Source organism: Sabethes cyaneus, chromosome 3, assembly GCF_943734655.1.
Source record: "Sabethes cyaneus chromosome 3, idSabCyanKW18_F2, whole genome shotgun sequence".
NCBI lineage: Eukaryota > Metazoa > Arthropoda > Insecta > Diptera > Culicidae > Sabethes > Sabethes cyaneus.
Genome location: NC_071355.1, coordinates 173,723,800 through 173,737,489, shown reverse-complemented (window position 1 = coordinate 173,737,489; position 13,690 = coordinate 173,723,800). Strand labels below are relative to the sequence as shown.

Sequence of the window (13,690 nt, the reverse complement as noted above, 5' to 3'; positions counted from 1 at the left end):
GACAAACAATTTACATCAGCTTTTCATGCAGCAATTACTATTTTCATACCAACGGTTATGGCATATTTGAAACGCTTTTCCTGCCATCATTTACGCAAAGCAGATATTTACGGTACCGGTCGCAAACGTCGGTAGCTCGAAGTTATCGATCCGAATTGAAAAGAAAATACTTTGATCAGAAACAGGGACCCATCCCTCCGAGTCAACAAGAGAAAAAACAACAACACCGGAATGGTCGGCTTCGCGATCAACGCACGATCACCATCCATCAAGTGCCGTCCGGTGTCCATCGTCGTGGAATTTTTGGGATTCGTTACATACATACGTTCGTGTCGGCGATCGCCTCTGTCAGTGCTCACCTGTAGTAATCATCCTTGCAGTAGATGTTGCCTTCCCGGGCGTAGCAGCTCAGTTCCGTTTCCAGGTTGGCCAGACACTTGCAGCAGCGCAAACACTGGTTGTGCCAGGCGCGGTCAGCTACCAGCAAATAGTATCTGAAAATGGCAAGGTGTAACAGTAAACCGTTTACAAATTAGTTAGCACCAATCAGGGGGGTTCCATATTTGGTTTATTGGAAGACCGCGAGCGTTTAATCATGCAACCGGGAGTTGATCTCGTTCGTCAAAACACGCAGGCTTTTTTCCTTTGGTATTGATTTGGTTTTTTTTTCTAAATAAAACAATTTTGGAACTGCAAATTTCGAATTAAAAAACTTGTCCCCTGCCGTTATGTTCGCTATAAACATTTTTTATATCCAGAATTTTATCACGTTTACAAACTGAGAAAAAAGCAGATTACGATCTGAATTTTGTGTAATTAATTGTTGTGAAGCCAGAACGGACAAAAACTAACCGGCCAGCATTTATTCGTCTTCGGGAGGTAAATGGGCTACGCCAAAACTGCCACTTACCGGTCTCTTATGGATAGTCCACATCCGGCACATTTTTCAGGTGTCACGGCTTCGGCTGCCGCAATGAGATCCTTTAGCATGTTTCCACTTCTTCGACCGTTTAGCGTAAGCTTTGCCGGTCGCAAAACTTTCTGCTGAAACTCCGCAACGTCCGCTAGGGTGTTCGAGACTGAACCATATAAATTTAATGTGAAACGTATCGATTAATTACTCGGGATGACTTATGGTTATGGTACGGGAGCAACGGTAACTGATGTGTCCTAAGAATGTTCCAGAAGCTACTGTACGACGAGGTGCTATTATTGCAGATTCGGGTGATAATATAAATATACAATGCCGTAAATCCGATCGCAGACGCTTACGCATGTTGAGAACTGCAAAAAAAGAACAATAACGCACATAATTAACATGATTTTGCATTGAAATTTTTATTATAAGGGTCTGCGTGGGATTTTCAATAATTAGTTTTAGTTGGAAAATCGAACTCACGTAAGCTCAGTTACAATATTGTGCTTTGATTTATAGTTATTTTATAGCTCAGACTAGCTATCTAGCCTAATAATGAGAGACAGTGGCGTTGATTGCAAGGCTTGCAAGCCGGTATCACAAAAAACTTAAGCAACGCACGACATAACAAATCTTTCAAATCTGTACAATTGACCCCCTCGACGAAAACGGATTTTGAATTGAGTTGTTGGTCTCTGTTGATGTGATTGTGACCAGTGATAGCGGTAACACTCACAAGCTGGTCATAGTTTTTTTTATGATGGTGAAGATGCAGAGGCTGGTGGAAATTGAGAATTAACGGCCGATTTATCAAACATCGGCATATCCATCTTGATAACAAAGACAAATTTTATACGCAGTTAGAGCATGAATACGACCGACGACATCCTAGACGAGATGTTAAGATCATCATCGGCGAGTTCAACGATATTGCCACGATATAACCACATGCAACTGAAGCAACCCGATATCGCTAAAAGCTACGCGTTATCCTCAAAGTCGCACTGCCGGAAGAGGGCAAGTTGGATGGAGCCTCTCGAACCCTAATAAAACATCGGTAAAGCAACTATTAATAACTACTAACTGTATATCATAAAGGCTTTGTGTCGCGTACCGAAATGTGCAAATATGCAACCCTGTTTTGTACAGAAAATATTTGACAGTATTATCAGTTGATTTGCAGCAGTCATGGCGAATACAGTCAAGGAACTGCGCTCGATGGTTTGTTCGTACTGCTAGCTCCATCATGGAGCGAGGAAGTTGGAGATATGAGGCACTTCGTGTCCACTGGGTATAACCGATATAATTTACAACATCCTCTCCCTTCTGGGGGAAGGCGAGAACGTCAAATGGAATCTTAGTTCCGGCCGCCCGACTTCAAAACGCAGTAGAGCAAGCCCGAAATCAAGATAGCCTTATCGTTCCACGCCTTGGGCCGAGAAGTCGAAGCTACCGATCAAATGGCGAAGAAACACCTGACCAAAATGAGTATTTTTAAGCAGCAGAAGAAGATGCAGGAAGCAATCATCCAGTAGGAGCGGCTGAAGGTGCTATTGAGAAACATCTTTCCGACGAAGTGTGATGTCGTGGTCATAACGGATGACGAAACCTGCTTGATGCAGGACGGCAACGGCTGGCAGAGAACCGAGAACTTTACATCCCCCGGCCAGAAGACTAACGAAGACGCCAAATATATTCCCCACACAAAGTTCCCGATGAAAAACCTTCTGACGATCAGCTAGAAGGGAATGTCCTAGCCGCTGTTCTTGCCTTCGGGGCTTTCGGTGAATGGGGAGATATACAGTAGGTACATCGTACCGCAATTTGCTACCTTCATCAAGAAGCCCATTATGCCAAGAAATCACTAGAGGAGATGGACCGGCTGGAGATAAACGTTGTACCAAATACCGCCAGCCATCCCAACATCCCCCAGCTGCGACCGATAATTTTTTTTTGGATTAACCTCAACAGATCTACCACAGACAAACAGGCGAGACACTTGCGTTAATTCCATCGATCATTCAAAAACCAACCATTTTTCAAAAAAAGCGAGTTTCACAATAGTGCCACACCGCGGCGCCCGAGTGGTGCTTTGAGTTTTCAATATAAAACCATACAAATGTAAAAACTCTGCGGTATAAAACTCTGCAAATGCAAGCTACTCCGCAACGTACATAACAGAGGGTGCTAATGTGCAAGCAAACTTTGTAGGACGATGGTGATCGGCTCTACTGCTGCAGACATTTCAGCGTAACGCTGGTAAACGCTGCCTAAAAGCTACTCTCCTAGATGCTGTTACGTCGGTGTTTAGCTACAGCACAAGTTTTCGTAGGAAATTAACAGGCCGTCTGACAGATCTAGCAAAAATTTCGGGAGTACAATGTACCCACGCATCACATCTTTATTGAATTCAAAGCATACAAAGTACCGTGGACCCCCGTTCGTTTAACCGTTTTTAGTCTGAACACTTTTTAATTTGAACCCCGTTGGTTTGCAATTAAAAATGGTTCAAATGTCATACTCAATATGACATCATTTGCTTACGCAGACAGTGCACATAAACACGATTTGTTTGTACTGATCTAGCGTGTTCAATCTGTTTCACAATGCGCTTTCCTAACGATTACGGTAGAAATCTGATCGGAGAACTGAATCAAACCACCAAAACAATAACAAAGAGCAGGGCAGCCAGTTCACACAAGCTCCAGCATATTTAGGATTACCAGTTGTTCAAATTAAAAGCTAATCCCGTTAGTTTGCATGAGGAATCGTTCAAACGAACGGGGGTCCACTGTATACGATACAATTGATCGAAACAAGCTATGGCAGATAATGCGCGAATTTGGGCTATCGGACAAACTGGGGCATCGAAATCAGTGGCACATTCTTTAGCAAAAAACGACGGCGGAGGCAATTTACGACAGGCTGCAAGCGGAGTCTACGAGGATCTGCCTAAAAATAAATGCGTCGAAAACCAAATATATGAAGGGTAAACTACTCTGTACCAAAACGGTAATTAGCTCGGTTGTCCTCTATCAACTCTAATCAACTTTGCTCGTAGAAGACCTGTAATCACTCAGTGTTTTCAAACGGCGGATGCTAACAACCTTTTGGGCTGGTAAATGGCTGCATAATGTGTGCCTTAAAAACATTGCGGTCCATTTTAAAAGTATAGTTATAAAATAACCCTAGAGTGGTCCTCAGCTTCTTTTCCAGCAATTCATATCCATACCCAGTCAGTATTTTCATATGTATAATTAGATTGAAAATAAGAGTTACGTACTGATATGTATCCAAAAAATCGTATTCGACGCGCCAAAGCCGCTTATCCGTACCATTTTGGAGGCAATATACACACTGAGGAATAATTTTAAGCGATACAGTTATAGGTATTTCAGTACGATAAGATCCGATTAAGCGCAGCCAGCTTCATACAGCTATACAACTTTGTGCTGTAAATCGTATATTTGTCAGCTACTAGCATTATAAATGATAGAATATAGCTCCACTTGTGCGCGCTTTATTAGGCTTTATTTACGAATCCAAATTTGTTACTAGATATTTATGGAAATTTTCGTACATTGATATTCGTACATTATTTAGACGGAATTCTTACTGTTATAAATACTCCTGCAACCTCAGCCGAGAAGACCGACATTTATAAGGCGATGAAATTGGACCACTAACCTTTGAGGATGTACCTACCCAGCTAGCATTTTCATATGTATAAAAAAAGGTAAAAATCAGCATTACGTACAGATATACATGCTGAATAAATCGTATTTCATGCGCGAAATTGGCATATTCGTACTATTTTGGAGGCGATATACGTGATTACGAATAATTTTAAGCGTAACGACTCTATAAGTATTTATATACGATAATATCCGATTAAGCGCGAGTCGCTCCGTACTACTCTACGATTTTGGGCTGAAAATCGTATGTATGTCAGTCATTATCATTATATACGACAGAAAATCAACTTGATCCCACTTTATCCAGCTTTAGTTACGATTTCGAGTTTGTTAGGAGATATTTACGATAGTTTTCGTACATTGATATACGAGTTGGTGCTAGCTGGGTAGTCACTCGCCTTTCATTATTTTGATCCATAGGGTGCGATTTGCAATCACTCCTGCCAATCGTTTTGTGGACCAAAGAGCTTTTTGCTAACATTAAGCTTTTCCAGCTTCTTTCTAAGCTTGGGCTGGGTTTGGGAATTGCAACTTCTGCTGTTTCGATGATTATATGCACAGTCAGTCCATAATCATGGATCACACACAATTGTGGGGCATTTTAGCTTTAGCTGCTAATTTCTGTTTAGATATCACCTAATGATTGATGGTTGGTAAACGGTTGGATAATGCGTAAAACAGACCCCATTGTCGTCCCTAGCCTCTTATCTAGCAACTCCAACCCCTACCTCCACGTGGTACCAACCGGAATACGAGCAACCTTACCGGAGATCGGGTAACCAATCCCGGTGAAAACTAAGGTCGTATACTAACAGGGGAGGAGGCACAGTGTTGTCTCGACAATAAAAGATGGCAGCCCCATCCCGAGTTTCGACAGCGTAAGCCCTAGTACGGCTACCTATCTAAACCCAAAAAACTAACAACAAGAGTCAAGAAATATCTTCTCGGAACATTCGGCATGGACCAAGGCGACGAAATAAGGACATGGAATGGAAACTTGGTAGCTGGAACTGCAGATCGCTATATTTCGTTGGTGGCGACAAGGTGCTGCTCAATCAGCTAGAACCCCGAAAGCTTGGCATCATGGCACTGCATGAGATCTGTCGCAAAGGCGAGAAGGTGTGGAGGATCCGTGGCGGTAAATCCCAATTTTTCCAGAGTGGTGGAACGACCAACGAGCTGGAAACGGGCTTCGTAGTGTTGGGCAAAATGCAGGATCGCTTAATGGACTGGTACGCGATTAACGAGGATGTGCGTGTTGAGAAAGGCCGTTTCTTCAATTATACCATCATAAACGTGCATGGTCCACACGAAGGTAGACTGGACGACGAGAAGGAAGGGTTCTATGCGCAGCTAGAGCCAACGTACGACAGCTGCTCACCACGGGACATCAAGATCGTCATCGGGCATGTGAACGCCCAAATCGGCAGGGAAGCAATGTTTAGACCGGTGATCGGCCCCCATAGCCTCCACACCGACACGAACGATAACGGCCAGCGATGCATCAACTTTGCAGCTTTCCGAGGCTTGGTAATCAAAAGCACCTTCTTTCCGTACAAAGATATCCACAAGGCCACGTGGACGTGGATTACCTGACCAACGAAGCTCGAACCATATTCTCATCGAGGGCCGGTTTTTCTTGAACATCACCAACGTACGCTACCTTCGGAGTGCGGATATTGACTCGGACCACTACCTAGTAGCAGCACATGTGCGCTCAAAACTATCGACGGTTTATATCTCGCGACAAAGTCGCCCTCGGCTAAACTAGACTACCCGCGAACTGCCGAAAACTATTCGCGCGTACTGGATGAAGCTCTGCCTTCCTCTGTGGAGCTAGATGCTTCGGCCCTCGAAAACGGAGGCCACAACTGCGGTGCTAGGTGTGGAAACCTCGAGTGCACGAAATGACGGGGAATGCCAAGAAGCGATAGAGAGGACAAAAAGAGCTTGGGAAAACTATCTGAGCATATCTACGAGAGAGTATTTGGCCAAGTATCGACGAGCGAGGAATGCGTTGATCCTGAGGAGGAAAAAGCGCCAGAAGGAGGACCGAGATCGTGAGGAGCTACAACAACTATTCCGGGCTAATAACACCCGCAAGTTTTACGAGAAGGTGTGCCAAACTCGCAAGGGCCACACACCAAAACCTGACATGTGTAGTGACGAAGGAGGGGATCTAATCACAAACGAGCGCGAGGTGGTCGACAGGTGGAAGCAGTTCTTCGATGAGCCCCTCAACGACGATATAGCAGCAGGAGACGCAATGGAAGTTAACCTCGGAGTACCAACAAACGACAACAGCCTACCGGCTCCCGATCTCGAAGAGATCCAGCGAGAAATCGGTCTGCTGAAGAATAGTGTTCGACATCGGAACGAAAATTGAAGTCCGGGTTCCGGTCCGGTCCGGTCCGGTAAAAAATCGGAACGAATTTTTTAGGTCCGATTTCGTTCCGGTCCGATTTAGCTCTGTTCCGGTTCCGGTCCGATTCCGGTCCGGAAGTCCGAAATTGTCCGGATGCAAAATTGACCAATTTTTAAAAAATAGGTAAATGTCAAAGGCAAAGCTTTGAATGTGTGGAACCTTCCGTAACTACTAAACGCTAACCGGCCTGAAACGGATAATTTAAAATAAATGGAAATGCGACACCATTAACTGATGCTTGGTAGCTTACCAATCATGGAATGGTACACTTTTAGACATGAAAGTCAGCTTTTAATTAAATAATTGCCTGTCAATCGCCAGTTTATGTTCTGAATCTTTGAATTTGAAAATTAATTCAAATTCGCGATTTTTTATTTTCTCAGGAAACTTCCAATCAAATTTTACAGTTTTCTCGGACATCACTTGCTTCAAAAGTTTATAACTTTTGAACAATTTGTTTTATGAAACGGCAAAAAATTCTTAGCCACTTGACAAAAATACCAGTTGGAAAAAATATTTCTCACGGTGGTGGAAAACTCCTGTAGAAAAAAAAAATCACTGCAGTGAAATTTTTGACACTAACAGATAAATGAATTATCTAATAAGAAAAAAATACAGTGGACTCTTGGAAAAGCTAACTCTCTGAAAAGTTAATTGTTCAGAAAAGTTAAGCGAATATTAGCTCCCATGCAACACATGCAATTTTTGCCTTAACTTTTCTGAGAGTTTAAATTTTTTGGTTATCCAAAGCGTTCATTCACACACGTGTGGTTTCCTTCTATCTTTAATTCTCCTTTTTCGATTTCTTAAGGGGGCATAGTACTTTTTCAATTTAAAAAAATCGAAATTTTTTTTATTGATTATTTCGAAAGATTAACATTTTGACCATACGTGTTTCAAGTCATTTCGATGAATTCCAAAAATTGGCAAAGTTACAGCTATTTGTACCGCGCATGTCTGGAGCGATTACACAGCGAATAAAAACTTCAACGTCGTTTTTCTCGAAACCAGGTTTTGAAAGTCGGTACCATAAATATCTCAAGAACGGCTCAAGCAATTCTCATGATTCTTTTTTTGTTTGAAAGCCAACAAAATTATCTAGTGTTTGACCCATCCTTTTTTCGATATTACAATTTTTGTATTTTTTAGAAATGTTTAAAGTCAATTTTTTCGACTAAAAACCTTACTTTTATGTTTGAATGTCCGCCATTTTGTTATGCGTTCGAATTTTAAAAAAAGGATGGGTCAAACACGAGATAATTTAATATTCTTTCATGTCATTTTGGAATTTTTCAATTCGGATAAGCCCCCCAGCGCCAATCCATGGTACCGCAAATCATGTTTTTTTTTCAAATGATCATCTTCAAGGAGCCGTAGGGGAGAGGGGAAGAGGTTCACATATGCAAAAAAACTGCAAATATTAGTATAAAGTGCAATGTTTAGAAAGCAATAAACCCGAATCGATTTGCTTTTCGCGTTATTGAGAAAAAAATATTTGAAATAAGGCCAAAAATATGGTGTAAAAAGTACTATGCCCCCTTAACGCCTTTTCACAGTTTCTTACAGAGTCTCATCATAACTGGGATTAAATTAAACTCTTGTACCGGACAGTTGTAGCAACAGTTCAATACGGGCACATACTTTTCTCAGGATTTTTGATAACATACTGGAAAAGCGCAAACTTAGATTGAATTTTAAATGCTAAAGAAGGAACAGCAGGGACGAAAAATAAACGCGAACATTACCAAAACGTTGGCGTTGATTTCGATTCGAAAAATCAAAAGTTAACTAGTATAACCGACTATTTTAAATTTACTGAAAGGAACTAAGTATTATTCCATAAAGAGGTTTTTTTTCTTTTTTTTTTCTTTTTTTCAGGTTATCTAACTGGTCGCTTAATCTTCTATACCTATAAAAATGGATTTCTGTCTGTCTGTCTGTCGGTAAGTTCCTTATAGAATCGAAAACTACTGAACCGATCGGCGTGAAAATTTGCATTGTAGGATTTTTGGGGCCGAGGAAGGTTCTTATGATGGTCAGAGACCCCTCCCCCCACCAAGAGGGAGGGCTCCCATACAAATCAAACACAAATTCTGCATAACTCGAGAGCTAATCAGGCAAATAGATTAAAACTTGACATAAGGGTATATTTGGAGATAATTTTTTTTAATGGTGCACCCTTCTTCTCTTTAGGAGGGGAATTATGACCCCTCCCCCTTTAGGGGAATGAAATACAAATTTCCTCATAACTCGAGAACTAATCAAGCAAATGGAACCAAATTCGGCATGTGGGGGATTTTGTAGGCAGGATTTTTTTGTCATGACTTTTCCATAAAACATAACAGACAATAACAAGACCACCAAAAACTTTCTGCAGCCCCCCGCAGAAATCAGCTCTGTCTAGGTTGATTTGTTTTCCTGGGTCTACCTCTATTACTTTCCTTCAGTTGGATCCGAACGAGCGACAACGAGTGAGGAGAGGATCACCCCGAGGATCGAAATGGTACTTTTCATGAAAAGGTTTTCCGTGAAATGGGACATCCCGCGTAAGGTTTTTCGCGAAATGGTATTCAGCGAAATGTTATACAATCACGGCGCATATTTAAGTGCTATCCGCTTAACAGGGGGATTGTTTTCTACTTTATTGTTAGGAAAAATTGAAAATTTGTAAATTAAAATACCCATGCTCTCATAGTGACGTAACTGCCAAAATGAGTTATCTTAGGTTGAGCTCCTCAGAAACTTGCTAAACTCGAGATTGTGACAGATTCACGATTTATGTACAACACATTTTAATTTGTGGCAATACGAAGTTTGCCGGGTCAGCTAGTAGCATATAACACTCTGCGCTGAGCCCTTTTGTGATGTTAACAAAGTGTCAGGGAGACCTCAAACATCAGTTATACCTGACGAGGCAGGCAATGTCGCCCACTTAAAAACAGGTAGAGTCCCAAGCATAGCCGTCACGCCTTTGCCCGCAGGCGGAGGCGTTCCGGCCCTGCGTAGACTCCATGAACTGGCTCTAAGATCTCTCTGCGAAAGGCCGGAATGCCATATTTGAAATATAATGATGACGATGATGATGATAATGATGATGATGATGAGAAGAAAAATGATAGATCGAATTTGTAAATGTGCTTTGGACTTTTTGTACTACTTGAGTTAGACTAATCTCATATTTTTATTCTTGACCTTGAAATGCGGTCATACTTGAGTTGTAAAATGTAGTATAGTGAAGTGGAGGATTCGTCAGCCCCGTCTGACACCGGTCATCAACCGCGCGGCCGCTTTCTATTTTCTAACACAAACAACGACAAATGAACTAATAGGAAAGACAAATTTCGGAGCATTGGCGGTTATCAACTTATCAGGGCAAATTGAATCTTTCATTCCCCCAGCATTTATGCACTGTCCCAAGATACACAGTAAATTGAGCGCAGTACAACTCGGACGTTCGCGGTAGTCGACAGAAGTTTTAGAGCTTATAAAGCTTTATAGAGACGCACCCGCCTTCCTACCCTCGAGACCAAAGAGCTAGTGCAGTAAAGCTGTGGGCTTAAACGTCTCTCTAAGACTCAACCCCTCCCTATCGACAGACCCCGCGGCCGGCCATCAGAGCACAGGTCAGCCACGGGGTCAGTGCAAAAATCCTACTGACTATTTAGCAGCACCGCCCAGCCGAGACTCGAACACACGACACGAATTGACCTAATTTTCCCATCTGCTATCTAAGCACTTCTATTATTATACCCGTAATCATTATAGAGTGGTCCTTCGGCATCCAACAGGATCTGGTATCCCACTTACATCCCCTTACTAGCCCTAAGCCAACCAATCCGACATTTTTCGGACATATTTGTGACAGCTGTAAATAGGGATGAATCCCAAAAACATTCATCTATTAATTATCAGAGATCCCCATACTGGCCTTATTCTTAAACGGAATAAAAGCACTTTCTGAACAACGCAACAATCGCATTTGGTAAATTTTCACCCCGAGTTCCTCTTGAAATCACAAAAGTATTTTGACATATACCCACAAAGCCCTACACCACGACAAGGTTCAGTTTTATCGTAGGGAAGCATTATTTCATAAAGATCTTGCTACATATTTCTTTATGTTACAACTTCCAGATACTTAAAAATGAGTATTCTGCATCCGAGAATATATTTTTCGCTTTTGTGTTTATCATTTTCAATGACTCTTAGGACTACTCACAAAAGGTAATATTTCGAAAAAGTTAATCGACCCATTCACCAATCGATTAACTTTTCCGAGAGTCCACTATATTTCAAAATTTCTTAAGACTTAGAACATGGGCTTTCCAACATTTGATTAGAATTTTGCACCGTCATAGAAAATGATGTGGAAAGCTTGTTCCAACTAATATTTTTCCTGGATTGCTGAGAAAATTTTATTGCATTTTCATAAAAAAAATTGTTCTGCAATGCTTGGTTTTAAAACTATAAACTTTCGAAATGAGCTGTGTTCGAAAAAATCGAAAAATTTCTAGTGGAGTTTTCTGGGAAAATAGGACAGGATATTGTTTTCATTAAAAAGTTAACATCCTATACTCGTAAGCAAAATTTCATGAAAATCTGAGACTCTTCGGCCTAAACCTATACGATAATTTTGAAAAATCCGATGAAACTATTGAGTTATCTTTCATATTGGACCATAAGCGTGAATATCGGTTACCTTTGAAATTAAATTTTGAGGGATCATAAGGCACGAACCGATGCTGCGAAACGTTCGGTTTTAAGACCCACAGATATTTTCTAATTTTTCAAAAATAAATCGATTCGCTGGACTTGTTTTGGAGCCTTCAACAGAAAGTGTATTATTGCTAGCGAAATTATTGCCTTTCCTCAATACTGAGGAAGTGAAAGGAAATTAGTTTTAAACATAGAAAGCAAGTCCTAGTCATCGTTTCCACTGCGGTCAGTTTTACGATCAAAAGTGCTCCGGACTTTTCCGGACTTTCAACGGAAGACCTGGTCCGGTCCGGTTCCGGAACGCTTCGTTCCGGTTCCGGTCCGATAAAAAATCGGACTCAAAAATTTCGTTCCGATCGGACTTCGGACCGGGTATCGGACCGGACTTTCCGGACTTTACCCGGTCCGATGTCGATCACTATAATAGAGCCGCCGGAAAGGATCGATCCCCGGCAGAACTCTACCGCTAACCGCTAGCAACGACACTTCGCTGGCTGATTTCAAAGATTTGGGAAGAAGAGAAACTACCGGAGGAGTGGATGGAAGGCGTAGTCTGTCCCATCTACAAAAAGGGCGACCGGATAGACTGCTGTAACTACTACGGCATTACGCTGGTCAACGCCGCCTACAAGGTGCTCTCCCAGATTTTGTTGCGTCGTCTATCCACAATAGCAAGAGATTTCGTAGGGCAGTATCTGGCGGGCTTTATGGGGGCCCGTGCTACTCCGGAAAAATTTTTACTCTCCGACAAATCCTCCAGAAATGTCGAGAGTACAACGTGCCCACGCATCATATTTTCGTGGATTTCAGAGCAGCATACGATACCGTTAAACGCGAACAGCTATGGCAGATAATGCACGAGTACGGTTTCCTGGACAAACTGACGCGGCTGATCAAAGCTACTCTGGAACGAGTGATGTGCTACGTGCGCGTTTCGGGGACACTCTCAAGTCCTTTCGAATCGCGCAAAGAGTTACGGCAAGGGAATGGACTGTCCTGTATGTTATTCAATATCGCTATTGAAGGTGCCGACGCATTCAAGCTGGAAATCGAGCCTACTTTTCCCTCCGCAAGACGTTTCGATCTACGAGCATAAGCCGCCGCACAAAGCTGACGATGTACAAAACGCTAATAAGACCGGTAGTCCTCTACGGACTTGAGAAAGTAACTTTGCTTACGGAAGACATACGTGCACTTGCGTTTTTGAACGAAAGGCGTTGCGGATTATTTTTGGCGGAGTACAAACGGAAAGCGGATAGTGGCGGAGACGTATGAATCATGAGCTACAGGCACTGCTTGGAGAGATTCCCATCGTTCAGCTGGCGAAAGTTGGTAGACTACGGTAGGCCGGCCACGTCGCAAGGATGCCGGACGACTGTGTAGTGAAATCCGTCCTCTTCAAGAACCCCACCGGCACGAGGAATAGAGGCACTCAACGTGCACAATGGCTCGACCAGGTTGAAGCCGACTTGCGTGTTTCGAGACGCACAACGAATTGGCGACGAGTAGCCCAAGACCGAGTACAATGGAGAGGAATTCTTGATATGGCAAGACCCACCCCGGCTCTCGGCTGAATAAGTAAGTAAGTAAATAAGATTGATCAAATTCTTAGTGCTACTTATAAGTAACAATGTTATCAATCAATTAGTATAATATTCACACATTATTTGGCAAAAAAGCTAAAATGACCCATAATTGTGTGTGACCCATGATTGTGAACTGACTGTATATTTTCTAAGGAAATTAAGCCTTGATAATGGACGCACATGGTCTACTATTTTAAATTGCTACGAATCGTCATCTAACCATTTCGGTCGTTGTAAAGAAACACTTAAAAACTTTTAAGAATTAACGACAAGAAGTAGGTAAATAAAAATCGAACTTAGGAAGTAAATTCTATTGAGGTACTAAAATATACGCAAAAAATAAATTAGCTTT

The 13,690-nt window shown here is 42.1% G+C and overlaps 1 protein-coding gene across 1 annotated transcript in view; it reads right to left on the bottom strand.

Annotated features, from left to right (window-relative positions):
* The window catches only part of LOC128742959 (LIM/homeobox protein Lhx9-like), a 30,188-nt gene extending 29,198 nt beyond the window's left edge, over positions 1 to 990 (bottom strand). Inside the window, exons 1-2 of the mRNA XM_053839459.1 lie at positions 911 to 990; positions 360 to 494 (exon numbers count right to left, since the gene is read on the bottom strand). Coding sequence (XP_053695434.1) covers positions 360 to 494; positions 911 to 990 — 215 coding nt within the window. The remainder of the gene's footprint in view (positions 1 to 359; positions 495 to 910) is intronic.
* Positions 991 to 13,690: the final 12,700 nt, after the last annotated feature.